The 27,204-nt window shown below is 40.0% G+C and overlaps 1 protein-coding gene across 4 annotated transcripts in view; it reads left to right on the forward strand.

Moving 5' to 3' along the window:
- Positions 1–804: 804 nt before the first annotated feature.
- LOC122557343 (calpain-5-like) overlaps positions 805–27,204 on the forward strand; it is a 158,666-nt gene continuing 132,266 nt past the window's right edge. For 2 of the 4 annotated variants that reach the window (XM_043704950.1, XM_043704953.1), the window contains exons 1-3: positions 805–968; positions 1,236–1,413; positions 1,622–1,794. In XM_043704950.1, the coding sequence (XP_043560885.1) occupies positions 1,630–1,794 (165 nt within the window). In that variant the 5' untranslated portion in view covers positions 805–968; positions 1,236–1,413; positions 1,622–1,629. The other 2 variants (XM_043704952.1, XM_043704951.1) reach the window with 2 other exon arrangements.

The raw sequence follows: 27,204 nt of genomic DNA on the forward strand, positions 1-27,204 counted from the left end.
ACACTGGGTTTTTATTTGATGTATTAACTGTTTGTCTCAAATGTTTCTAGAGGCAAATTATAGCCAGTGTCATTTAAACAATAGTTTCTCTTCCAGCTTTGATAAGGAGTGGCATGGTATCTCAGTGGTTAGCACTGCTGCCTCATAGCACCAGGGTCCCCGCTTTGATTCCAGCCTTGGGTGACTGTCTGTGTGGAGTTTGTACATTCTCCCTGTGTCTGTGTGGGTTTCCTCCCAGAATCCAGGTTAGGTGAATTGGCTATGCTAAATTGCCCATAGTGCTAGATGCATTAGTCAGAGGGAGATGGGTCTGGGTGGGTTGCTCTTTGCAGGGTCAGTGTGGACTAGTTGGGTCGAAGGGCCTGTTTCTGCACTGTAGGGAATCTAATCTTAAAAGATAATGTTATAGAATGTCCTAACTTTGGCAGGATCCCATCAGATTGAAATGATAGTGTAAAGAAACCACTTTTTGGTATGCATGCCATACTGCTGTCCATTTGAAGTAGATATTATCAATTGGAAGACGTAATTATGAAGAAGAGGCAGACTGCACTTGAAATGTTCATTTTGTGTTTCTCTTGGTGGGTATCTCCAGTACTTTCTGTTTTTATTTCTAAAAGCTAGTGACTGGTGTACTGGGTTGCTGTTCGTTTTCTTTATAGTTACCTGTGCTAGTAAGTGCATGTGTATAGAATTAAGTCAGATTGGAACATTGGTTTTGCACACGATTATCCCATGACATTCATTGCCAAGTCTTGAATATGTAGAATGATAGTTTAAGTAGGTTACTAAAGATTGATCAAACCTACGAATTGTAGCTGGTGCTATGGTCAGATGAGAACAATTGAAAAAATATTGACCAGAGGCTTTGACAGGATAATATTGTCCTTTAGGACCAGGTTTCTTTCTCCACCAGTACGACTACGAGTTCACCTTGATACGCAAAAAATAGATGGTTTTATGAATAGGTTTGTACCGCAGAATTAAATTACACTGGACAGTGAAACCACAGGCTTTAGTAAGACAAATAAGATGCTGTCAATGTTTTTTTGTTTATTGTATTCTATTTAGTTTCACTTCAAATTGAGTGATTATTTTAGAACTATGATCTTTGATTGTTAAAGAAGGTATTTTATCATAAATTCTATTTCATAGAGATTTTGAAGAACTGAGGAGGAAAATAAAAATTCTACAATTTGACATTTGTTTTTATTTGGCTTCTTTACAAAATAAAGGGCTCCACCAAACCATTCTAACTAATGGGAGGTTGCTGGTGAGTTTAAGAACTCCCCATTCAGCTTTCATAGATGGTAGAGTCTGGAAACTTGCAGGTTAAAATGCAGAGAACTTTGCAGGACAGATGAAGAGTTTGTTATGAGCCAGCTGACAGCTCAGTTAGAAAAAGGCCAGTAGGTAAGCGTGACTTCTAGTTGTTCACAAAACTTCCTCAACTGAATTAGTTCTGTAGCAATAATGGTAATTTCTTACAGTTAAGTTCTAAATACAGAAGGGTGGATTGGAAATATTTATGTATATTTAAATATCTTACGTAATTTGGCAAGCTTTACCTTTGAGAATACTAATAAAGTTTACGCATGCATTGCTGCTATTTTGGTTTTAGATTGAAGGATGGTTCTATCTGTAAAGTTATACAAAGACCAGCACTATTCAGCTTTAAAAAAAGACTGCCTTCAGCACCAGCGGCTGTTTGAAGACCCTTATTTTCCTGCAACAACTGAGTCACTGTTCTACTCCAAGTCTCCTCCAGGACCAATTGAGTGGAGACGACCGCAGGTAATAATTTGTTCCCTATTGAACAACTTACTTGATAGAAAGGATATGGGAAGCAGAGTGGTATGGCATAGTTTAATTCTTCACTGTTACAATGTTGGCAAAAACAACATGCTTAAACTGACGTTGATCTCATTGTGATGTCCAGTTAAAATCTTGCCCTGGTTTCCAAAACAAGAAACCAGAGGGCTTTTTTTAAAATGAAAGGAAAGAATACAGAGATGGCTGGATCTGAATCCCAACTCTCTGTTTTCAGGTGTCTAATTTAAGTATGACTGGTGAATTCCTGATATAAACAAATGGTTGCCATGCTTTGATTCCTTCCTAATCCATTCAGTCCCATTGTCAGCCATTCTGGTTAATTAATTTCAATGCACCTATTGACATTCTTTTATGTAACTGTTGTAATGGCAACTCATCTTTTAAATATTTTTAGTATTATCACTTGATTTACTATGGTTATTGTTTGGGATATCTTTGCACTTGGGAATGAACTGTACAGTGGCCCTGCTGGTATCCTATACCACTTGGACCACAGCAGTTCAAGAAGAGGGTGCACAGCCGCCTTATCAAGAACAGTTATGCATGGGCGATAAATGTTGGATCAACCACAGCCTGTGAAAGAATTTTTAAAAACAGGGCTAATTGTGTTCAGAGCTTTTAACCATGTGGAATGTTTAATTCACTGATAGCTTTGCGTGTTTCTGATTATAGGGTCTGAAGATACAGGTTCAGAGATTCATGTGAGGTTCTCTTGTCCATGGGATCCAGGCATTCCAGTTAAAAAAATCATTTTTCCATCTATGAATGCATAATATAGCCCTTTATCATTGTTATGTTCAGTAGCATGTCTAAGCTATGAATTTGTGCACTTTGAATTTTCACATATATGTCTGCATCTGTTTTTATACATGAATGGATGCCTGGGTTGAAGTATATATATTTATATTTGTGTGCAATATTGAATATTTATTGACAGTATAAAAGCAGTATTATAGGCTCGTTGGGCACACTTGGAATTTTGTATTTAGTACATTTTGGGTAAATTGCATCTATAATCCAAGAAAAACTACTGAACATGTGCGACCAATATTTCTACAGTAGATATTGACAAGAAATTGTTCAAATTCAGGTTAATTTGAGATATAAAGATTATACTTTATATTTAACTTTTCTTGTCTGAACTTTCATTGCTCCTGTTTCCAGAGAATTCCATGTTACGTTATGCCATTAGTGTAATATGGGGAATACATAGCCTTTACATTAGCTAAATTAGGATGCACAAATATCTCAAGGAAGACAGAGAATTAATTAATTTCTCAGAACTTTGACTTCAGATTTGGAAATCCAAACATTTTCAGAAGCATATTGGTTAGGCAAAGCCTGAAATGTGAAATAGAATATGACTCTGAATTAAAATCCAGAATTGAATATTCAGTGTGCATGATCTTTAAACAATGGAATGATAGAATGATTCTTGTATTGTTTCATACACAAAAGTCTCTGGAGATGTCAGTAAATAATTAACTTTTCTAGAATTAATGTACCTCTCTCTCCAGAGCGAACATCAATTGTAGTGCTCAGGAGTTTTCGCTGATTTCCAGAAGCTGTGTCACTGATGAAGTTAGGAGAGAAGGTAGGAAGCACTTCTGCGCACTAAGGGTGGTAGGAGTTTGGAACCCCCTTCCACAAATGGCAGCAGTTGATGCTCGACAACAAGAAAATGCATCATTTCAAGTTATGGAACAAAGCATCAGCTTGATTCTTAGGTGGAATTTTATTGAGGCTTGAAAGTCCTGGTGAAATTTGGGGCAGAAATACATGGGTATTTAGGTGAGGTCTTCTCTTGACATTGAGAGAAACTCATTGCACTTTTATGCATCTGCCAAGTTTCTCAGTACAGAATGGCAAGTTTCTGATTAAGGGGGATTATAGCTTGTTATGCACCTTTATTAATGATGTACCTTGCCTCATTAGTATTCAGCTTCCTATCTTACTGAATGTGTCAAACAAGCTAGACGTAGAGAACTCTCATCGTGGTAGTCAGAGCAGGCAACAAGCAATCACAGTGGCTGTGTGGAGCCTATATGTTGCTAAGCACCAAACAACATCTAAGATCATAGTCAGAGGACATATCCAACTGGAGGCTGGGGATGGGCAATGATCAGAGACAAGATCATCACAAGCAGTCAGAGATCCACATCTGTTGGATGATAGGACATTGAAGGAACAAATACATGGAGCATTTGTTCTCAAACTGTGGCTCCATTTCATTTGCAATAACTTCTTTGCCCATTTGCAACGTAAATTTAAGTGAATGTGTTAGGTTTCCAATTCTACTCAAAGGTAGATTGAACCATGCCATTGGTGCTTGCAAGTCTAACATTACTATCTCAATGATGCAGAAGTTAGCAAAAACATTCCATCACTTTTAGGACTTCTAAGTGTGATATGAGAGGAGGAAACATTACTTCATCAAATGTCATGTAAGTATGACATAGATTCTATTGAATACAATGAAAACTTGAATGATTGATGCGGGTCGAGGGTGAGATGGGGGTCAGGGTGCAGAAGGCACTCCCTTTCTAATGTAATGTATTGGTCAGTCAGCTGGCATGGGCACCTTCACCAGATTGGTACACATGCTGTGACCAAGGCCATGGTGGAGCGGCGATAATGCTGCTGAAGGGATCACTGCTTGCACTGGTTTGGGGTAGAGCTCCATTATAGATGAGACAGAATGTGTCACATCTTACTGGTCCACTGCGCTCTGTACAATTGGAGCAGGTAATGAGGCAATATAATAGATGCTGAGGAACGGGAGCAGTCTTTCGAGGACAGGACATTGAGGAGAAAGCTTCCTTGTGTGATAGAGATCAGCTGAATCCAGATAGGACCTGATTAACACTTGGTTCCAGTAAATGGGAGTTGGGTGCATCATGGAATGCTAAATGGTCATTGTTCATAGTGCCAGCATTTGACTTGCATTGTGGATGTGCACTGCAGCCTCTATTTATTTTGTTTGTAAATAAAGTTCATGTTTGAAAATGTCTAATTGTTTGCCTGAATATGATGTTCCCTCACTGGACCATAACAAGCTGAGGGTCCCAATTTGATTAACAATTCCAAAGTCATACAAAGACCATGAATAAAGATGCTGATTTTAATGAAGGATTAAACACAGCTATATCTAATGGATGACTATGTTACCATTGAGTATGGTTTTCTTAAACAGAAAATGCATTAATTGTTTTTTAAAAAATTGATTTAAACACAGCATGGGGCCTGAGGTCTACCTATAGTGGATGCCGGGTAATTTGACATGAAAGTGTAAGGGCAAAAGGTGGGTGAGGGTCATGGGTTGGCAAAAAGTTAACAATAAACAGTCATGGGTGTGAAGGAGAAGCATTGTTTTGTATGAAGGGTGTGAGGAGAAATGCGGTGAGGGGAAAAACACAGGTTGGTATGGAGGATGTATGGGCCTTGATGTGGGGGAGGGGCATGAAGTGACACAAATGCTAAGAGGGGACATCAGGGGATGGGATGGGAATATAAATTGGTCTAGATTGGCATGAATTACCATGGAGAGTGTGTGAGGATTTACGAGATCGAGGGAGTGGGGTTCAGGGGGCTTATTTTTATTTCATTCTTCTTTTCATATAAGACTGTGACAGACTGTCAGTGCACTGAGGCAGGCCAATCATCTAACTGCAACTGGAGGTAGCTGAACTCTTTCTGGGATCAACAGCCATTCTCACCCACACTCTCTCCAACATCGAAAGAAAATCCAAATGTCCAGGTCACATTTTTCTGGATCAGGTTTGCAGAACTGGAAATGCCCCAAACCTAATCTATCAAATCAGCAGAGAAAGTTCAGGCTTGGTCATTGCATTAATTATTACTTATTCCTGATTTGCCATTTAGTATTTGAAACTGTAATCATGTTTTTTTCCAACTGCTACACTATTTTCGTAAATCAGGTCAGGAACCTCTGAAGCCAAGTGGTAAATCTGGCAGCTAATTGCAATTACTTCTCCACCTCCTGATGCTGCCTACCTTGCAGCCTCCTGCTTGTCTAAATTGCAATTACTCGACAGGCCTTCCATTCCCCAAGGTAAACTACAGAAAGATAGCTACTCAAATAAAAACAAAATACTGTGGATACTGGAAATTTGAAACAAACATAGAAAATGCTGGAGAAACTCAGCAGGTCTGGCAGCATCTGTGGAGAGAGAAACAGTGTTAATGTTTCAAGTTTAGTATGACTTCTTTTCAAAACTTGTTCTCGCTTGTTTGGAAGATGCATCATACTACCCCAACCCTAAACTTAACCCTAATCCTAAACCTAACCATAACCTCAAGCCTAACTCTGTTTCTGTCTCCACGGATGCTGCCAGACCAGCTGAGTTTCTCAAGTCTTCTCTGTTGCTGTTGAAGGAGAGACGCTCCAGCAGGATTTGACGATTTATGAACGAGCTCAGATTTATTAAAGTCGGCTGTAATAATTTGGAGTAAGAAGGGTAAAAATCTCAAAATAAAACACCTGTAATCTGAAATTGTAAAGAAACTCAACATACACATCATTGGCTAGGCACACAAAGTAACTTGGATGCTTGGGATAGCGTCCCTTCCAGTGACCACAAAGTGGTGGTTTGTTCTATTGTATTCTCTACTGTGAGGCAAAGTAACATAAATAGACCTGCTAATTACCATATTGCTCGGGGGCATTTATATCCATGCTTTTTCAGGCTTCTATTATTGGTCAATGGAAGGACATGCTGAGATGATTTCTCTATGAAATCTTAATTTTGTACATATCTGCTTTGTTTGAGAAAAAAAGACAAATAGTTCAGTCTTCTGAGGTCTGTAAGAAGATATCAATAGTCAAAGAAGAACCACATCTGTGCAATTCATTTTAGCCATTCAGCACAGACTCCCAGGTCTTTCTGTGCTTTTGTTGACCACTAGGGACCATTTTGGGTCAGCTTTGACCTTGTTACAATTAATACCAGCTGTATCCTGTTGTTGAATTTTTTCAAAACATGATGATTTACGTTATTTCAAATTGCGATGAATTTGAGAACTTTCAGAAATGTAGGTCAAGATTTTACAGACCTCAATGCATCAATTTGCATGGTATTAAAATCGACAGTTTTAAAACCTTAATTAATTTGATGCGATCAAACGTTTTTGAAAAACTCTACATTTAGTTTAAAATCACGCTGTGTCTGTGTACAACTGACACTGAGTTCAGAAATTTCCACATAGGTCTCCCTCTGGTTGTGGGGCCATTGGGAAATTTACCAGGAGATGATGACAGCAGGTCATTAGCTTGAATTACTACAGTCCATGCAATGGGATGGTCAATTGACTAATAATCCAGAGGTCATGTAATGATCTGGGGATAGGGATTTGAATCCAATTACAGCAGTGGGTGAAATTTAAAGTTTAAAATAAAACTGGAATTAAAAAGGGCACAAAATCATTGGCTATTGTCATAAATAACCATTTGGTTCATTAATGTCCATGAGGGAAGAAAATCTGACTTATCTAGTTTGGTCTGAATGTGACTCCAGATAGACGACAATGTGGTTGATTCTAAATTACCCTCTGAAGCGGCCTAGTAAGATGTTCAGTTGTATCAATCTGCTATAAAATCTCAAAGGAATGAAACTGGATGGGCCACCTGATATTGTCCTCCGTATTGCAGAAACAACTCTGTCAACCCTGCAAAATCCTTACTAACATCTGGGGCTAGAGCAAAAATTGGGAGAGCTATCTCCAAGATTAGTCAAGCACCAGTCTGATGTAATCATATTCACAGAAGCATACAGATAGGAACATAAGAAATAGGAGCAGGAGTAGGCCATTAGGCCCATTGAGCCAGCTCTGCCATTCAACAAGATAATGGTTGATCTTTCCTACTTACCTGCCTGGTTACCATAACCTTTAATTCCTTTACTGTTAAAACGTCTATCTTTGCCTTAAAAAATATTCAGTGAGGTAGCCTCATCTACTTCACTGGGCAGGGAATTCCACAGATTCACAACCCTTTGAGAGAAGTTCCTCCTCATTTCAGTCCTAAATCTTCTCCCTCTTATTTTGAGGCTATGTCCCTTAGTTTTGGTTTCACCCACCAGTGGAAACAATCTCTCTGTTTCAATCTTTTTCTATTCCTTTCATAATTTTGTGTTTCTATAAGAACCCCCTCTTCTTCTCCCCCTCTCCCCCCGCCATTCTTCTCATTTACAATGAGGTCTACTCAATCTCTTCGCATAAACCAACCCTCTCCACTCCCAAGTCAAACTAATGAACCTCCTCTGCACCTTTTCCAGTGTCAGGTCATCCTTTCTCAAGTAAAGAGATCAAACTGTACACAGTACTCTGTGTGGCTTCATCAGCACCCTATGCAGCTGCAGCATTACCTCCCTATTTTTAAACTCCATTCCTAAAGCAATGAAGGACAATATTTCATTTGCCTTCATAATTACCTGATGCACCTGCAAACCAACTTTTTGTGAATGCATTTATTATGAAATATGATAATTGGAATGGAATTGTTACTACCCTTCTCATTTAGGGGGGCATGGTGGCTCAGTGGTTAGTGACGGTAAAAGATTAACAGAGCTGGTTTAAACTTCCTGAATTAAGGAGGTAGAAATAAGTTAGGTTTCCTGGTGTTAATTATCTTTCAATGATATGTATGAAAAGTATACATAACTGGACATTTGGGTTACGACAGAAATGGTTTCAAATATGATGTCCTCATGTTTGAGTAGTTTTCTGACACTTAAAATGCCTGTGCTCACAAAAGAACTAGAATCACAATTAGACACTCAGGTGTTCAAGTTCACCAATCTTCCCAAAACAGAAAACTAGTGAAACTGGCAGATGAGACATACTGCTCTGACTTGAATACATCAAAAAACAGCATGGGTACAATTCATGGAGCAGCTGAGGTTACCATGAAGGTTGCACCTTCTCAGGCTAGCCGCTTGTCTGAGACATGGTAACCTTTAGGTTAAACTCCCCACCAATTGTCTCTCTCTGAAGAAAGCAGAACTCTGGGATTATGCTTACTTTTCCTTTACTTCAAAATAGAGTTCTAGTGCCTCCATTTCCAAGTGTTAGTCTTTTTCTCTTTGGATGCACAGATTTAGTTTGAAAATGTGGGACATTAATGGTATCCTGACCCTACACCCTCGTGGCAGATTAAAATCACCCCATAATGTGGCTTCAAACTTGCCACAGGGTATTAAATTTCACCCTGGAGTCAGACTTGGAGTCATACAGACATAGAATCATTCAGCACGGAAACAAATTTAGCCCAACTGGCCCATACTGATGTAGTCTTTTGCCTGTGTTTGTCCCATATCCCTCTAAACCTTTCCTATTCATGTACCTGTACAAATGTCTTTTAAATGTTGTTGTAACTGTACCCACCTCTACCACTTCTCTAGCAGCTCATACCATACACACAACCCTCTGTGTAAAAAGATTGCCCCTCAGTTCCCTTTTAAATCTTTCCCATCTCATCTTAAATCTATTGAGGTCCCTTCCTCTCGGGTTGTGCATCAAATCAAACCACTGCTGTCCAACTTGTATACGATCTTCTGTAAAGCACAATGATCCAGTCTGCACTCACCAGTTGCCATCTAACATCAATAATACCTCAGACAGACTGACTTTAACATCCTTACTGCGAGATGAGAATGCTGCCAGCAGAGCTATGCTGATGGAATGCCCACATCACAATGCAGCACTGACTGTGCTGCTCTATCTTTCAGATAAAATGTTAAACTGAGGCACAATTTGTCTGTTTCGTTTTCTGTTTATGGCACCTTGTGATGTGCAAATTGGTTGCAAGACATCACGAGATAGGAACATGCCCTCAAATCAAAAAGCAACCATTAATTGTGCCCTGAAGCTTTAGACCAAGAGCAAGTTTATAAGGACAAGTTCTTCCCTTCATTTCATGTCAAGCATTTATTTGGTGAAACAAAATATCCTCAAGTCATGGACAGATTTGGGTTTTTTTTTCTCCTTTTTGTTATTTCTGTTTGTGTACAAAATTTTGATAAAAATGCAGCTTTGCTCCCCAACCGATTTTATGAAAGTCTGTGGTTAGTATTCAGAGATCTTGCATCCAGGATAAATAATGACCTACCTCAGGACTCATTGACAGAGCAGGAATTCTATTCTGAGAGAACAGGGACCAATAAAGATCCTGCCCAATTCGGGGTCTTTTCCCAAAGTACATTTTAACTAATGAAGAGAGGAAATAAATTGCATCAATTACACAAAATAATACATGCCCAGGGAATACTTTAGATGTAGATGGCATCTCATGACTGTTTGTTTGTGTTGGCACAACCAGCTTCAAAAAGACTTAGGCTCTTCGAGATAAATTGGAATTCTATGGTCCTGGATTATGCATGGAAAATATTACTATTCAGTGAAATTATTTTTAAAAATTGGCTGATTGTATTCTGTGCAAAATGAAGATATAAAGGGTGAATTATGCAGATGTAGCACCTCAAAGATTCAACCAGGGTCAAATACCTATCCTGAATGCAACTTGGCTTAGGTCAAAATCAGCAAGAAATTAAAGGTCCTTTTTTAGATTGGAAAGGGTTTGTTTTACCAATATCATTGTACACTCCATGTTCATTTGGTCTTCATCTGAATATATGCTTTTTGAGATAGAAAATGGATGTGATGAAGAATGTTTAAAACCACATGCTCCTGGTTTAAGAATAAGTTTTTCAGTCTTTTTCAACCCCACCCTAATTGGTTACTAAAACTCCTCCTGCATTCTCTGTGTTATTGCCCTGGCTGTGTAAGATAGAGTGAGCCTGCAAGGAGAAAGCCCACACATTTCCCATGATCTTTCAGTTCCATATTGGTCTCATTAGTGCTCAAAATATATTTGAAGCTATGAATGACCTTCACATCTTCATCACTGGTAGATTTCAGTGCATTGTCCACAAATGATGTTAAACCAGCAGATGCTTTTTCTTGATTTCTCTCCTTTTTTCTATGGAGGCAGGACATTTTTAATTTTTCAACTCCTATAGTGATAAAATTCCTGAATGAAGCTCAATACTTCAAGGAATTTCCAGTGAAGTTTGACACAAGCTCAAGCAACCACACTTCATCTTTCATCCCAGCAATTTTCAGCCTTGTGGGCTTAACATTGAGTTCGCAATTTTAAATTATCGTTTCTGCTTCCACCTCGTTCCATGTGCATTTTCGGTTTTCTGTTTTGATGGCCTTTTTTAATCTTTCAGTGTTGAATTCAGATGGCTGCTATATAGCCATTTGTACCTCACTTGGACACCATCTTTGTCCCTGCACTATAACCATTTCCACTCTCTTTGGGTTTTTGTACCATGAAATCTATTGTTAGTTTTACTTCCCTGCCATCCACCTTATCACAGACCTTCTCCTTTTGCTCGTCATATCCTACCCCTCATGCACTGGCTTAACAGCTGTAGTATTTATATCTTCTTTTATGTTTTACTTCCCTGCCATCCACCTTATCACAGACCTTCTCTTTTGCTCGTCATATCCTACCCCCTCATGCACTGGCTTAACAGCTGTAGTATTTATATCTTCTTTTATCATTGACCTGAAATGCTAACTCCAATTCACTTACCTGATGCTCAGTGATCTGCGTAATTCCAGCATCTTGTCTAACTTTTAGTCACCATTCCTGAACATCAATTCAATTCTTTAAATTTATCCTTTGAATGAAATGATAAACTAAGATCTTGCTTAAATATAATATTTCAGGCTGATGTTAAAAATCCCCTCGTATCACTAAAGTGTAAAGTGGAGCTCTTCTGTTGTTTGACAACTAACATCCTTAAAAATAGATCACCTGGTTATTTGTGGGGTATAATTGTAATGTTGACCTTTCCATGAAGAGCAATCACTGCATTTCAAAAATAAATCCTTGGTAGCTGCGTATTAATACACATTTTTAAAAAAATCATGTTCTGTACTGAGTTAACTGATCACTTGTGCAGCATTTTGCAGGACAGCTAAATTGGTTCCAACTGACTTGGCTGAGGGAAGAATACAACAGCCAAGACTCCTGTTTGTAATTACTATCCAATGACTCACCATGTGGTTGTCAGGTGTACTGGGCTCTATTGTGATACCCCCTACAAATTACAGTCTGGCAATACTCACTATCCACATTTACACAAGACAAATGACAAATTTGAGGTGCTGGAGAGGTGCCAGTACATGTCAAGTTGTACTACCATTTTAAAAAAAAAAGTGGAAAATTAGCACGTAAATATTCCTCTCTTCATTGGAAACCAGGATGAGGAGGTGCTGGTGTTGGACTGGACAAAGTTTAAAAATCACTTTTTTAACACCAGGTTATAGTCCAAAAGATTTATTTGGAAGTACTACCTTTCAGACCGCTGCTCTTTCATCAGGTAGCTGTGGAGCAGAAACATAAGACACATAATTTATAGCAAAAAAATCAGTGTCCTGCAACTTAAACGATATATTGAACAAACCACAAACTTCACTGTCCAGTACTACCTGGGAGCAGAGAAACTACACCATGTTCTTCGCAGCCTGCAATACATGATTGAGGATGAGCACCTCACCAAGACCTTCTTTACGACTACACTTCTCGCCTTTGAACAACCGGCAAACCTTAAACAGACTATAGTGCACAGCAAACTAATCTAGCCTTCATGACAACATCGACCACAACAATGTACAATCCTTATATGTGGAGACACCACCCACTATGTACGCGACAGGTACTCGTGTGACCCGGCCAACGTTGTCTATCTCATATGCTGTGGGTAAGGATGCCCTGAGGCATGGCACATTGGCGAGACCAAGCAGACGCTACAACAACAGATGAATGGACACTGTGCAATAATCACTAGACAGGGATGTTCCTTCCCAGTCGGGGAACACTTCAGCGGTCAGGGACATTTAGCCTCCAGCCTTCGGGTGACCATCCTCCAAGGTGAACTTTGGGACAGGTAAAACGCAGAATGTTCGAGCAGAGGCTGATAGCCAAGTTCAGTATGCATGAGGATAGCCTCAATTGGGACCTTGGGTTCATATCACACTACACTATACACTGTTACAACACAGACACATGCAAGCAGACACTCTCACAGACCCTCTCTCATATATATGCACTCTCAGACGCACACAAATATACATCTCCCACACTCGCGCACAGGTCTCACAGGCTTATACTCCATCACACTCACTCACACAGTCTACCAAACATGCGTACATACAAACATACATTATCTCGTGCACACTCACGCTCCACTCTCTCTGTCACATGTATGCACACACACACACACAGGCCTATGGGTTGAATTTGCATTTGCAGAATTGTGTTTGCAGATACATTCTATTTTGCTCAAAAAGCACACAATCTGCAGGCAGTCAATGCAGACAGTCAATCTTTTATAAATTCCTACTTTAGAAGTAGAACAAGTCTGATTCAACACTGGGATACAGGCAGACTCTAATCTCTCACCTTCAATACATTGTCTTAGCTGAGCTATCACTTTTTTAAAATAAAACCTTAAATTACCTCGAATGTGACTTTAAAGAAGTTCTGGAATTTACATTTACATTTATGAACAGAAACCCATTCTAATAGATGAAAGACTGAATGGCAATCTAGGTTTGTTCAATATATTGTTTCAGATGTATGAAATTTTGATCTTTTGTTGTAAATTCTGTGTCTAATGATCCTGCTCCACAGCTATCTAGTGAAGGAGCAGTGCTCCAAAAGCTAGTACTTCCAAATAAACCTGTTGGACTACAACCTGGTTTTTTTTTTTAAGATTACATTACAGTGTGGAAACAGGCCCTTCGGCCCAACAAGTCCACACCGACCCGCCGAAGCACAACCCACCCATACCCCTACATTTACCCCTTACCTAACACTATGGGCAATTTAGCATGGCCAATTCACCTGACCTGCACATCTTTGGACTGTGGGAGGAAACCGGAGCACCCGGAGGAAACCCACGCAGACACTGGGAGAACGTGCAAACTCCACACCGTCAGTCACCTGAGGTGGGAATTGAACCCGGGTCTCCGGCGCTGTGAGGCAGCAGTGCTAACCACTGTGCCACCGTGCCGCCCACATAGAAAGTTGCATGATTTTTAACTTTCTTCATTAGACACAGCCTTGACAGGTGAGAAGTGAATTGAAAGAGATTACGTATCAATATGTGACAGTCTGTACATTAAATAAATTGTACTGGTCAATGTCAGGCAGATAAGAGTGAGAAAGATCATAATGAGTTTCTGTTTTCTATCATGATCCACCACCCTTTGCTGGAATTGTAAGAATGCAAAGTTAAGAAAAGCTCATCTTGGGCCTGTTAGTGGTATACAGTACATTATCTTCTAACATTCAGAAGAGAATTGAAGAAGGTGAATACTGTTCTTCCATGCACAAAATTGAAATCTTTAAATTGTCAAAAATAAATTTAAATTTGTTTGAAAAGATATAGATAACTGATCGTTGCTGAGCATTTTGGGAACAAAATGTTTAGAATATGACCAAAAAATGTAATTTAGTTCACACAATGTGTGTTTTCTGTTAAACTTGCTGAAAAGTCAAGACCTCCATCTTGGCAGGAATATTTTATTTTGAGAAGATATTTATTGGCATTTAGACAAAAGGCAGTGTCCAATATATTGAGTGCTGGAAATGAAGGTTAGAGCCCTGCTGAATCTCAAAATAACACTAACCTTCCCTGCTTTGGGAAAAATTATGCTCTAATATTGTTCCATGAAGTCAAGCATTTTAATGAACTGTTGTGGCTTGATTGCGCAAGAGAAGATCTCATTCATGCCTCACTGATATGGATAACAAGATAGCATCTACTATTTCCCTCCATTTACCTGTCTGCAGAAAACTATTATCTTGGGTTCTCTTCTCTGGCTTCCTACCAGACTCGCCTGACTTCTGCACTGGCCTTGGTGGATGAGACTGGATCTTGTACATATAATTAACACCTAAGATTTAAAATGCCCTTGCCTCCAGTTAAATTGATTAATTTGTTGCACAGCTTTTATTTTCAAAATTGCTATTAAAGGATATTTTTGGTTTTGTCAGATTTTGTAATGCTCCTGTGAAGAAGCTGGCAAATTTGATTACTTCTAAGGTGCCATAAAAATGCAGATCATAATTGTAGCTGTGCTTCATCCTGTGTACACATTTCTAAATTCAGGAGGGATCTAGTGATGCACTGCTGTATGTAATGGATGGAAAAAATTATGCAAGTACAATAATTTGAGTTTGTTCCATTAATGTTACATAAAATAGTTTTTAGTAATTAACCTACAGGAGCAGGAAATGAACATTTATTGGAATGATGATTGCGTAATTTCTATGCAAGCTCTGCTCACGCAGATATTTGGTGGTGAGCTGCAGTGCTAGAGAACAATTAGTGTAGACCAGTAACCCAACATTGCCTTATTAATAAGCAGTTTGCAATTCTCCTAGGCAATGGAGAGAAACTACCAGATAAAATTTGTTGGCATGAAAGTCTAAGCAGGTACCTGGCAGCTACAAATCACAGGCACTTCATCTGAGTGTCTGTCACGGCCTGCATTCCATAACATTTTAGGGCATGTTGCATGGGTGCTGAATGCCTGCATTCGCCATCCATGGAGGTTTGTATTGGCAATGCACCAGTCTCATCACATCCTCAGGGTATTTTTGGGACTCACTTTTAATGTGGTTATCCACTTCAATATTGTACTTTGAGATTGCCCCCACCTTACATTGCTCATGCACAGAAGGAATGTTTTCTTAGCATTCACTTTGTGCTTACTTGCATGCTCTCAACATCTTTATCTTGCCTTGCCTTACTTTTAGTTCAGACCAATGGTCAGGCAGCTGGTCAGGCTTGGTAGCAATGAAAAGTCAGGACTATGGTCATTCTGCGGGCTGGCTCTTCTTCTGTGAGATGCCCCGAGTGAGTGAGTAGGAAGCACAGAGGGCAAGAGGGTTAGTATATGAGGGAATTTGGTGGGTGAAAGCAGTTGAGGGAAGGTGCTACATGCTTAATATGGTAAGCAAAGGAGAACTGCGTGTGATAACTTGCTCAAAGGAGTCCCTTGAAGTAACTTATTGAAATTATTACTTAGCTGATTTATGGCAAAATTCATTCCAGTATATTAGCTTGAGTTGATAAGTTGCATATGGTTACCACCTCTTACTGTGTCTAACTTAGAAAGTTTCGATAGCATCAGTTTCCATTGGGTAGTTAAATCCTGGAATTGATAAAATTAATTGAAGTATTTATTCTTATGAGTGGCACATGCTAATTATTTACAGCCAACTTTCTGTTGTAGCATTTTATACTTGAGAATGCTGGAAGTAAGTCCTGAAAGATATACCAAATCTCTGACCCATTGCTCATATTAATGCCTTTTGTTCCAGGAATTGCAGCACAATTTTTAACACACAAACAATTATTTCAAAATCTCTTTAAATACATGTATTTTAATGGATTAAATGCAATGCACCAAATAATTCCATAATTCCAAGGTATTTAGAAGGTAAATAGTTCAACGATTATCATTTATTCCTTACTATATTTTTATGGTTTAAATCTGCTGATTAAAAGAGAAGGCTTTTGTGTTGAACATCCTAAAGTATTTCTCCACAGTAGTCACTGAGACACAATTTAGCTCTGAACACACTCTTATGTGTAAAACTGACTGTTATCACAAGTTTTCCTTGGAGATTTGTAATCACCGTTTGAGGTTATCACTAATAATGTTCCCTATGTTGGCATTAAGTTGTAGCTTTTTTCCTCAAGTATTCATTTAGGTGGTGATATGAGGAAATGGTTCAGTTTTAATGACAGGCATCAAGAGTCATTATAGATCATTCACAAAATACAGGTAGATGCAGAGTAAGGTTGCCTTACACCACCTCAATCAGTTATTTCAGTTTCTATCTCAACGGTACATTGTATTGCATCTGTATAGTGTTGTATTTCTATTTCCCACACCTATCATCCTTAGACTTCTAAGCTATATGCAAATTTAATGCTGAACTGGGACAGGTTTGTGCTGTAAACACATACATTTAGGTTTTAAATGGGAATACAGGAAGCAGTTATAATAAGCTACTTGGCACAAGAGCCAGGAGGGAGATAGGGATAAAATGAGAGAAAGCAAGTTGTTATGAGCGCGATTTTTGGTGCCTGAATAGACTATGAAATATTGGAGCAGAATTAGGCCATTCGATCATGAGCAGGGTTGAAATCACCCGGGTCCCTGCAATCAACCTCAGTAACTGTGGATCGATCTTACAAAATTTGTGCCAATCCCAGTGCTTCACACACATTTTCCCTCCCAGGTGAGACAGCCAGCTCATTTTACTTTTTTAGAGTAGATTTCCTACAGTGTGAAACAGGCCCTTCAGCCCAACCATTCCACACTGACCCTCCGAAGAGTAACTCACCCAGACCCATTTCCCTCTGACTAATGCACCTAACACTATGGGCAATTTAAGATGGCCGATTCACCTGGCCTGCATATCTTTGGACTGTGGGAGGAAACCAAAGCACCCGGAGGAAACCCACGCAGACACACGGAGAATGTGCAAACTTCACACAGACAGTCGCGTGAGGCTGGAATCGAACCTGGGACCCTGGCACTGTGAGGCAGCAGTGCTAACCACTGAGCCACGGTGCCACCCATAATACATTGCACGAGTGGTGACTGTCCTCCTCTTTAACCTCCCAGCCTGTAACAGGCCCATTTTAGAAAGTGCTTTCAGAAGCCTTCAAGGAAAGCTCTACAGACTCTCAATGATCTGCCAAACCCAATTTGCAAATCACTGCTTAATGCTGTGAGGGTATGCGATGGTGAGTAATTGAGGTGGAAATCATAGATTAGTGTAACTGTCTGTGGTCTCCATTCACTAGATACTTTGCAAAGCCGTATCTAGTAAAAACAGAAAAACTCAGTAAAAACTCAGCAGGTCTGGCGGGCATCAGTGGGGAGGAGTAGAGAGATCTGGCATCTCCGCTTGCCCAACTCCTGTCTCTCTTCATATCAATTTTTTATTTGGAATTGTGTCAGAGCTGCTTCCACAATGCCTCCTAACTCTGTCTGCAACTTAGGCTGCCGTGGTACTTATGATCATGTCCAGGAGCAGATTTGAGTGATGCCTGGCCACAGGGAACATGAAGATTGTAGAATACATAAAGCAAAGTCTGTTCAACCAAACTATTGTTACTCATAACACACAGCTTAAAATGCTTCCCACACCACCTCCCTCAATCTAAATCTTAATCCCATCAGAAACTGTTAGAGAAACAGTTCCATGTTCCAATGGGTTTCATTCATGACCTGATCTGCCATGGGATATCACCAGAGCTGGTGTTCAGCACTGATCCTTCAAGATATTTTCTAACCAACCTGTTCAGAGATATTATTAAACACATTTATTGGTCAGTACGTAGGAGTTGGGAGGTCATGTCACAGCTGTACAGGATGTTGGTTTGGCTACTATTGGAATATTGTGTGCAATTCTGGTCTCGCTGCTTTAGGAAGGATGTTGTGAAACTTGAAAGGGTTCAGAAAAGATTTAGAAGGATGTTGCCAGTGTTGGAGGACTTGAGCTAGAGGTCGAGGTCGAATAGGCTGTGGCTGTTCTCCCCAGAGGCTGAGGGGTGACCTTATAGAGGTTTGTAAAATCATGAGGGGCGTGGATAGGAAAAGTAGACAAGGACTTTTCCCAGGGTTGGGGGAGCCCAGAGCTAGAGGGCACAGGTTTAAGGTGAAAGGGGAAGTATTTAAAAGGGACCTAAGGGGCAACTTTTCCATGCAGAGGATGGTGCATGTATGGAATGAACTGCTAGAGGAAGTGGTGGAAGGTGGTACAATTATAACATTTAAAAGGCATCTGGATAGGCATATGAATAGGAAGGGTTTAGAGGGATATGGGCTAAATGCTGGCAAAAGGGACTAGCTTTATTCTGGTTAGCATGGACAAGTTGGACTGAAGGGTCTGTTTCCATACTGTACATCTCTATGACAGTATGACTTCTGGAGCAGGTGGGACTTGAACCTAAGCCTTCTGATTCCAGGGTGGGGCTGCTATCAATATTGAAAAATTTCACCACACATGGACATGATGGGCTTAATAGCCTCTTTCCCTTCGTATCACTGTCCCCGTTAATCTCCAATGACTACATTTTTATTCACTCATGGGCTGTGGGTGTCACTGGCTGGGCCAGCATCTATTGCCCATCTCTAATTGCCCAGTAGGCAGATAAGTGTCAACCATCTGTTGCCTCTAATCCACATAGTTGATTGGTATCAGGAGGTAAGGAATGCTGTTAGTAAGTGGACCTATTCCAATATCTAGTTAGCAGTGAAACTAGCTAGAAACTATCAGATCTTTACAAATTATGAATCTTGATTTTGTGGCTCTCTAACACTAACCAACTGCTCCTGACCACACTGTCTAAACAGAGAGGTCTTTCTAGCAGCAGCTTAGGTTAGTATATATTTTACTGGGAGTGTACTGTGCTTGGAGAATTGTTGCAAATGTCTCATTGATTTGATTGAATATTCATAAGAGTGACATGTATACATTATATCATTCTGGACTATATTCCTGGACCAATGAATGACGGAAAAATCTGCTAACTATATATTCAACTGAATTGATACGGAATCTGTCAGGAAGCTGTTTCACAATATAGTTGACAAGGTTCACATGTTATGAAAACAGGAAGGTGTTGTCTTCTTTTCTCATAATAAATGACCTGCTAACAGTCTGCTGAAGTTGCAATTTCTAAGCCATTGAGTTCATTTAAAAAGAAAGAAAACGCAGGAATAAACACAGGCTGCCTCCCAGTTTAAATCAATGGTACGTTTCACCCCAAAGTGTGTGCATTTACTGAATTAGAGTTTGAATTAGAACTGCATTACATTGGCCATATTCTTGAGCTAGCTCAGAAAATAATTATGGTAACAGCATGTTGTTGTTTAAGAAGTTCACTGCTGGCACAAGGTCAAAAGTGGGAAAATGGGATATAAAACCACAGATGGTTTATAAACTTTAGAGAAGTTTGTATAGCTATAGCATACTGTGCAATACTGAAGCCAAACTGTGACCTCAAAGAATGATTGATTTATTTTGGTACCTTTTCAGAAATGTTTCAATTAGTCACTCCTCTGTAACAATACAATGTTCTAATTTGTTTGATGGTCTCTGACTGTGTGTACAGTAATTTGGGTGACAACAACGAACATCCCCAATCCTGAAGATATTGACGTAATAACAGATCAGAACCCCAAAGTATTTATAGATGTATTAAACTTGTAAGTTTCAACATGTGTCTTTTCGTGATGACAAAAGATGACTGCAGAGTAAATTCAGTGATGTCTGGCAGAGTCCTGTGTGCTGCCATGGAACACCAGAACAGAATCAGGGAAACTTCAAACTGAAAGACTAAAAATAAACAGATAATGAGGGACTGGATACTTTCCATCTTCTGCTGGCATGTATGTATTTTGCCCTTCCAAGGATTTTTAAAAACAGCATTAAAAACCAACTAGGTGAAAGTGGGTACTACAGATGCTGGAGATTAGAATCAAGATTAGAATAGTCCTGATGAAGGGCTTTTGGCCAAAACATTGATTTTTTTTTTTCCCTCTTTTCCGATGCTGCCTGACCTGTTGTGCTTTTCCAGCACTACTCTAATCTTGACTTAAAAACCTACTGCAATTCCTAGTCTAAGTGTGTTTGTGACCTGATATACTAGTAAGTGCTGTGGAGCTCACAGTTTGAGAACCTTTACTAAACAACCATGCAGCACAGGTAAAAGAAGTGTTTTGCTCTGAGTGTTGCCTGATAGCCACCACTGAAAGGAACCAAACACAAGAATTTCAATTAACCTGCAAAATCAATACTCTCAAAAATGACCACTAAGCTACAAGGCACATTACTAACATGATCCAATAGTATGGCCACATCATTCTACAATCTACTCTTAACGAACAACTTGGATTTACCCGTATATCCTTTTAATTTTAAGCTTTGTTGGGACTCACTACTTATACCTAACCTATCTGTTATTATTCATTTTCAAATTTAATTACAAATTAATTCACTTTTTTGTGAAGAAAGTCATATTGAATTGGTTCCTTATCAAAACATAAGTTCATTTTCTGAGAGAAAGGCATCCATAAAAGGAGACAATGGTGTAATGATGATTTCACTGTCCTAGTAAACCAGGGAATCAGGTAATATGCTGGGGCCATTGGTTCAACTTCACCATAGTGGAATTAGAACTCAATAAAATCTTGAATTAAAAGACAACTACAAAGCCATTGTCAATTGTCACTAACTGGAAGAAAACCTGCTGGTCTGGCTTGCACATGGCTTCAGAACCTACAGAAATCTAGTTGACTCTGAAATGGCTTAGCAAGCTATTCAGTTGCATCAAACTGGAAACTAGTTACAATGAAACAGAAAAGGCAATCAGGCATTGACTAAGGCACCAGAGAGGCTAATGGCAAACTCAGCCCTGTTGCCCTTACAATGTCCTTCTTACCAACATCTGAGCGGTAATAGCAAAATTAGTTTCACAGATTAGTCAAGCAACTGCCTGACATAGTCATACTCATAAGATCTTACAGTCTGAAATACACCAGCCAGAGTACTGTATACAGTTCTGGGTGTCATTCTATAAGAAGGATTAGAATGCATTGGCAAGTTGCGGAAGAGTTTATGAAAATAGTTTCAGGGGCCTGACACTTCAACCATGAAGAAATGTGAAGGTGAAGATTCATCATGAAGGTGGCTGGTTTTCCTTGGAGAGGAGAAGATTGAGAGGATTTGATAGAAGTTTTCAAAACTTGAGGTTTCAGCACAGCATGAATAGGGAGAAACCTTTTCCACTATAAACAGATAAGGAATCAGAGAGCACGGTTTAAACATACTTTGCAAAGAAAGCAAAGGCAATGTGAGAAACAACTTTTTCATATAGTGAGTGGCTGGAGTCTGGAATGCACCAGCTAGAAATGTAGTTGAAGCAGATTCAATTGAAGCATTCACCGGAGTATTAGATAAATGTTTAAATAGAAACAATGTGCAAAAGGCAGGAGATTGACACTGATTGCAATGACCAGACAGCCAATGCAGATACAATGGGCTGAATGGCCTACTCTGCACCATATCAATTCTGTGGTTGTGGTAAAGGAACCCACAAATGGGAAAAATATACTTGACTTCATAACCACAAATCTGCCAAGTATTGACAGAAGTGGCACTACACAGTCATTGTGGAGCAAAGTCTCACCTTCACATTGATAACACATTACGTTATGATATATGGCACTAGCACTATGTTAAATGCGAGAGACTTTGAACAAGCCAAACAACTCAAGACAGGGTGTCCAGGAGGGTCATCATCAGCAGCAGAGTTACTTTGACACAGTGGTACTTTGACATAGTTAGGCACCTCATGGCCTTGCATGCTGCCATCTATACCATTAGGTGATCAGCCCAAGCCAATTCAATTCACTCAACATGACATCAAGAAATGGCTGAAGATATTGAGTTCTTTAAAACTGAGACCTAACAACATTCTGGATACAGTTCTGAAGACCTGTTCTTCAGAACATGCTACACCCCTAGCCAAGCTGTTCCAGTACAGATAATGCATTAGCATCTACCTGACAATATGGAACATTGCCTAGATGGGACCTGTGCTCAAAAAAGCCGGACAAATCTAACCTGGCTAATTACCACCCTATTAGTCCACTCTCAACCATCAATGAAGTTAGGTGTCATCAACAGTGCTATCTTAGATTGGAAGTAGGGACATTGTACAATCATCAGTAAATGTTCAGCGCTCCTCACGATTCATCAAATCCTGAAGCAGTCCATTTCCAAATGCAGTAAGACTTGGGCAATCACTCGGTTTAAGATCAGGAGCAGCAAGTAATATTTGCACCACACACGTTCCAGGCAATGACCATCTCCAACAATAAAAAGTCAAACCACTGCCTCTTGACATTTAATTTCATTACCATCACTGAGTCCCCTACTCTCAACATCCTGGGATTATCATTGACCAGAAACTGAACTGGACAAGCAATTTGAATACTATGATTGCACGAATAGTTTAGGCTCAGAACCCATCAATGAGTAACTCACCTTTTTAAAGGGTTATGGAGATAATGTGGATAAAAGGCATTGAAAAATGTTCAACCAGTATTAAATAATGGAGCAGGTTCAATTGGCTAGATGGCCTACTCCTTTTCAATGGTGATTTCCAACATCTGCAGTCCTCACCTTTTACTACTGCTTTTCCTGTGTTCCTTCTGATCCCCTAAAGTTTGTCCACCATCTACAAGCCACAAGTCAGGAGTATAGTGGAATATTTCTCACTTGTGTGGATGAGTGCAGCTCCAACAACACTCAAGAAGCTCAACCTGTTTCAGGACAAGGAAGCACTGTATCCACAAACATTCACTGCTTCCCTACAGCAACAAATATCTGACCGTGTAATCACTGAGTTGTTTCATACAGTCACATTGAATCCTGGTTCCAGAAACCAGAAGTGTGCACAAAACTCAGGTCATTGTGCATTTTCCATAATTCCCTACAAAAGTGCAATAGTCTCTGCCTCGACTACTCGATATGGCCAATAAGTTCGTATGTATTAAATAAATTTGTACATTTATACAACTAAAAATGAATTCTTAAGAAAATCTCTGCAACCTGCATTTTATTTTACTCACTAAATGAGAATTTTAAATTGATGTTAGTCTGCCAGCCTCATTTATTGCAAATGTCTTTCGTCTCATAAAATGCAGATTGTGAGTGGGAGCTTTCTGGGAGGGATCAAGGTTTGTCAGTTGGGGAAGGCAATTGAAAGGGGTCATAGAGTCAGAGGTCTACAGCACAGACAAAGGCCCTTCAGCCCATTTAGTCTGCATGGATCAAGAACAAAAACCTAATTATTCCAATTGCATTTTCTAGTACTTGGCCGATTTTGTCTAGGCATCACCAGCATCTTCAATGTTATGAGGGTTTCTGTCTCTACTACCCTTTTATAGGCAATGAGTTCCAGATTCCCACTACTGTCTGGGTGAAAAAAATGTTTCCTCACATCCTTTCTAAACCTCTTGTCACTCACCTTAAATCTACATCCCCTGGTCGTTAATCTCTCATCAAGGTAAAAATTCCTTTCTGTTTACCCAATTTTGCCTTCATAATCTTAAACATTTCATTCATGACCCCCTCAGTCTCCTCTGCTCTAAGGAAAACAGCCCATGTCTGTCCAATCTCTCTTCGTAACTAAAACTCCCCAGCCCAGGCAATATCCTGGTAAATCTCTTTTGTATCTTCTCCAGTGCAATTGTATCCTCCTTTAATGTAGTAGGTGGTGGTTAGCAGCATCTTGCAGATTTAACATGGAAACATTTGCTTCTCTTTGTGGCCTTGACAAGTAAAAACATTAAAATCAATCGTTCCAATGGCAATCTCTAGCAAACCCTCCAAGGTGCGATTGTTTTGACTACAAAGTATTTGACCACAATTGTGCATTACCAATAGGTAGTTCTTCCTAGGCATTTTTTTTTAATCAAATCATTCTCTGAGCTAAGGAGCGATGTCACATTTCATTGATTTGGGCTGTCCAAAAAGGGACCCATAAGCATACACTATTGGTGATCATCTTTAAAGTAAACATATTTTCTAAATGTTTACCTTTACAGCATCTTGACATCTGTAGTCCATTACAAAGTTCTTTTATACAAATATTCTTCATATTGTATTGAAAATGTTCTTTCAAAATAGCTATTGCATCCAAAATGTGCAGATTATCTGACACATCGATTAAATTACCGAGGATAGCCATATCAGTTTCAGTTGTTTCTTAGGTTCTTACAAACTGATTACTCTCCCTGAAGACTTTTAATTCAACATTGAAAAATATATGTAAATACAGGAATGAGAAAATGTTACTTGACACACAATACTCATGTGCTTATGTGCATGTAGACCGCTGTATATTTTTTTTTCTGTTTCCTGTCACTCTCCCAAATCATTTAGATCCAATGAGTTTGGGGAGTGGAGTGAGTGGGTTGGTGGGGGGAGGGGAGGATAGGACAAATTTATCACTGTGGTCTCTGATGTCCGACCATGCCTAGAATTGTAGTTCACCGCTTTCAAATGTATACAGTACCCACTATAATCTGGCAAGATGCCACTTGAGTATATTAATAAGTGGGATGGGGGAGGGGATGTGATGTTTCTTTTCATATCCTGCTGCCAAATTTCTACCATTTGCTGGAACAAAATCAATTTAATTTTCCTAAAAGCTACAACTCAACTGTGTTTATCATGTCACAGGTTTGAAGACAAGGGTGAACATTTTGAATTGAAGGAGAAGGCACAGCAGCAGGCTGAATTAGCCAGTCAGTGATGATGAATGTACGTATACGAGAGAGACTTAATGTGGAATAGCGTTTAGGCTGCCATGTTTTACATAAACTGGGATTTATAGAAAACAATGTGAGTGATCAAATCTGGATGTGTCTGAGGCAAAGGGGTGGAGGTTCAGCCTAGAGGTAGATCAGGTTAAGACTTGAGAGAAGAAGGGGTTAAATTGGAGGACAAACTGAGCAATCGTCATTGACTACATACACTGCCCAAATAACTTACCTATAGTACAGTGTTGGGTATATAGGTTAGTTTGATCTTAGAGTAGGATAAAAGGTTGGCACAACATTGAGGGCCGAAGGACCTATACTGTGCTGTATTGCTGTACGTTCAAAGGGCTGCAGAGGTTGCTGCAATATGCTGTGAAATGGAAACGGAATTAGCATGAGGTGTATAATTGCATGCCATCTGTTTTTGCTACTGAAGTTGAAGTTGAATTTCAGCCAGCCTTGAGTTTTTTAAATTAATGCTATGTAGGCATGGCTGGATCTTAAGGCCAGTATTTGCTGCCCATGTATACTTGCCCATGAAGGTGCTGCTGTGCCAGGTCAGAGATCACCATACCAATGCTGGGAGCTGGCCATGCCCTGGTGAGAAGTTGCCATGCTAACGCCAGTCTGCAGCTGCAGGAGGCCGGCAGGTCACCATGACTCGCCGGAAGGCCCGTTGCACCAAGCTGGGAAGCCAATTCAGGAGGCCATTACTGGAGGTCCCTGCAGCAGGATGGGAGGCCGTTACAGGAGGCAGCTGCACCTGACTGGGAGGACCTTATGGGAGGCAGCTGCACCAGGCCAGGAGGCCATTAAGGGAGGCAGTCTAAATTAGAGTTGTGCTGGGAAAGCACAGGAGGTCAGGCAGCATCTGAGGAGCAGGAAAATCGATGTTTCAGGCAAAACCCCTTCATCAGAAATGATGCACCAGGCCATGAGGCTATTAAGGGAAGCAGTTGCACCAGGCCGGGATGCTATTAAAGGAAGCAGTTGCACCAGGCCAGGATGCTATTGAGGGAGGCAGCTACACCAGGCCGGGAATCGTTGCCAGAGGCTGGGAATCATCACTAGAGGCTGTGAGTTGAGAGAAAGAAAAAAGAGAAAAAGAAGAAAACTAAGAAGAGTGAGCAGAGCATCGTACTCTGCTGCTATCTTGGAATCTTTGCTCAGATCCATAGTATCTACTCCCTTTACTATTGCTGTCAGTAGCAGCAGTGTACATCATCTGCAAGAGGCAGAGATTCACCCATGCTTCTTAAGCAGCACCTTCTCAAACCCAAGACCACTTCTATCTAGAAGGACAAGGGCAGCAGACACATGGGAATACGTTCCCCTCTAACCACTCACCATCTGACTTAGAAATAGATCACCATTCCTTCAGGGTTGCTGAATCAAAATAGTAGAATTCCCTCCCTAATGACATTGTGGGTCTACCTATAGTACACGGACTGCAGCAGTTCAAGAAGGCAGCTCACCATTACCTTGTAACTGGGGTAACTAGGGACTACCAACAAATGCTGCCCAGCCAGCAACATCACGTTCCATGAATGAATTTTAAAAAAGACTAAATCATGCAAAGTCATCTCTAATAATTGTGCTACATTGTGAAGAGAAACAGAAGCCAATTTAGACTAATGGATGGCACACCAATCATACATGAACAGAGTGAGAAAGAAATTCTGACAATAAAGATTGGGCAGTAATGTTTAGTGACAACAACCAGCAACAGGATAACCAAGCTGTAAAATAATTCAGCAAAATCGACGTTTCGGGCAAAAGCCCTTCATCAGGAATAAAGGCAGAGAGCCTGAAGCGTGGAGAGATAAGCTAGGGGAGGGTGGGGGTGGGGAGAGCGTAGCATAGAGTACAATGGGTGAGTTGGGGAGGAGATGAAGGTGATAGGTCAGGGAGGAGAGG

Source organism: Chiloscyllium plagiosum, chromosome 15 (genome assembly GCF_004010195.1).
Source record: "Chiloscyllium plagiosum isolate BGI_BamShark_2017 chromosome 15, ASM401019v2, whole genome shotgun sequence".
Taxonomy (NCBI): domain Eukaryota; kingdom Metazoa; phylum Chordata; class Chondrichthyes; order Orectolobiformes; family Hemiscylliidae; genus Chiloscyllium; species Chiloscyllium plagiosum.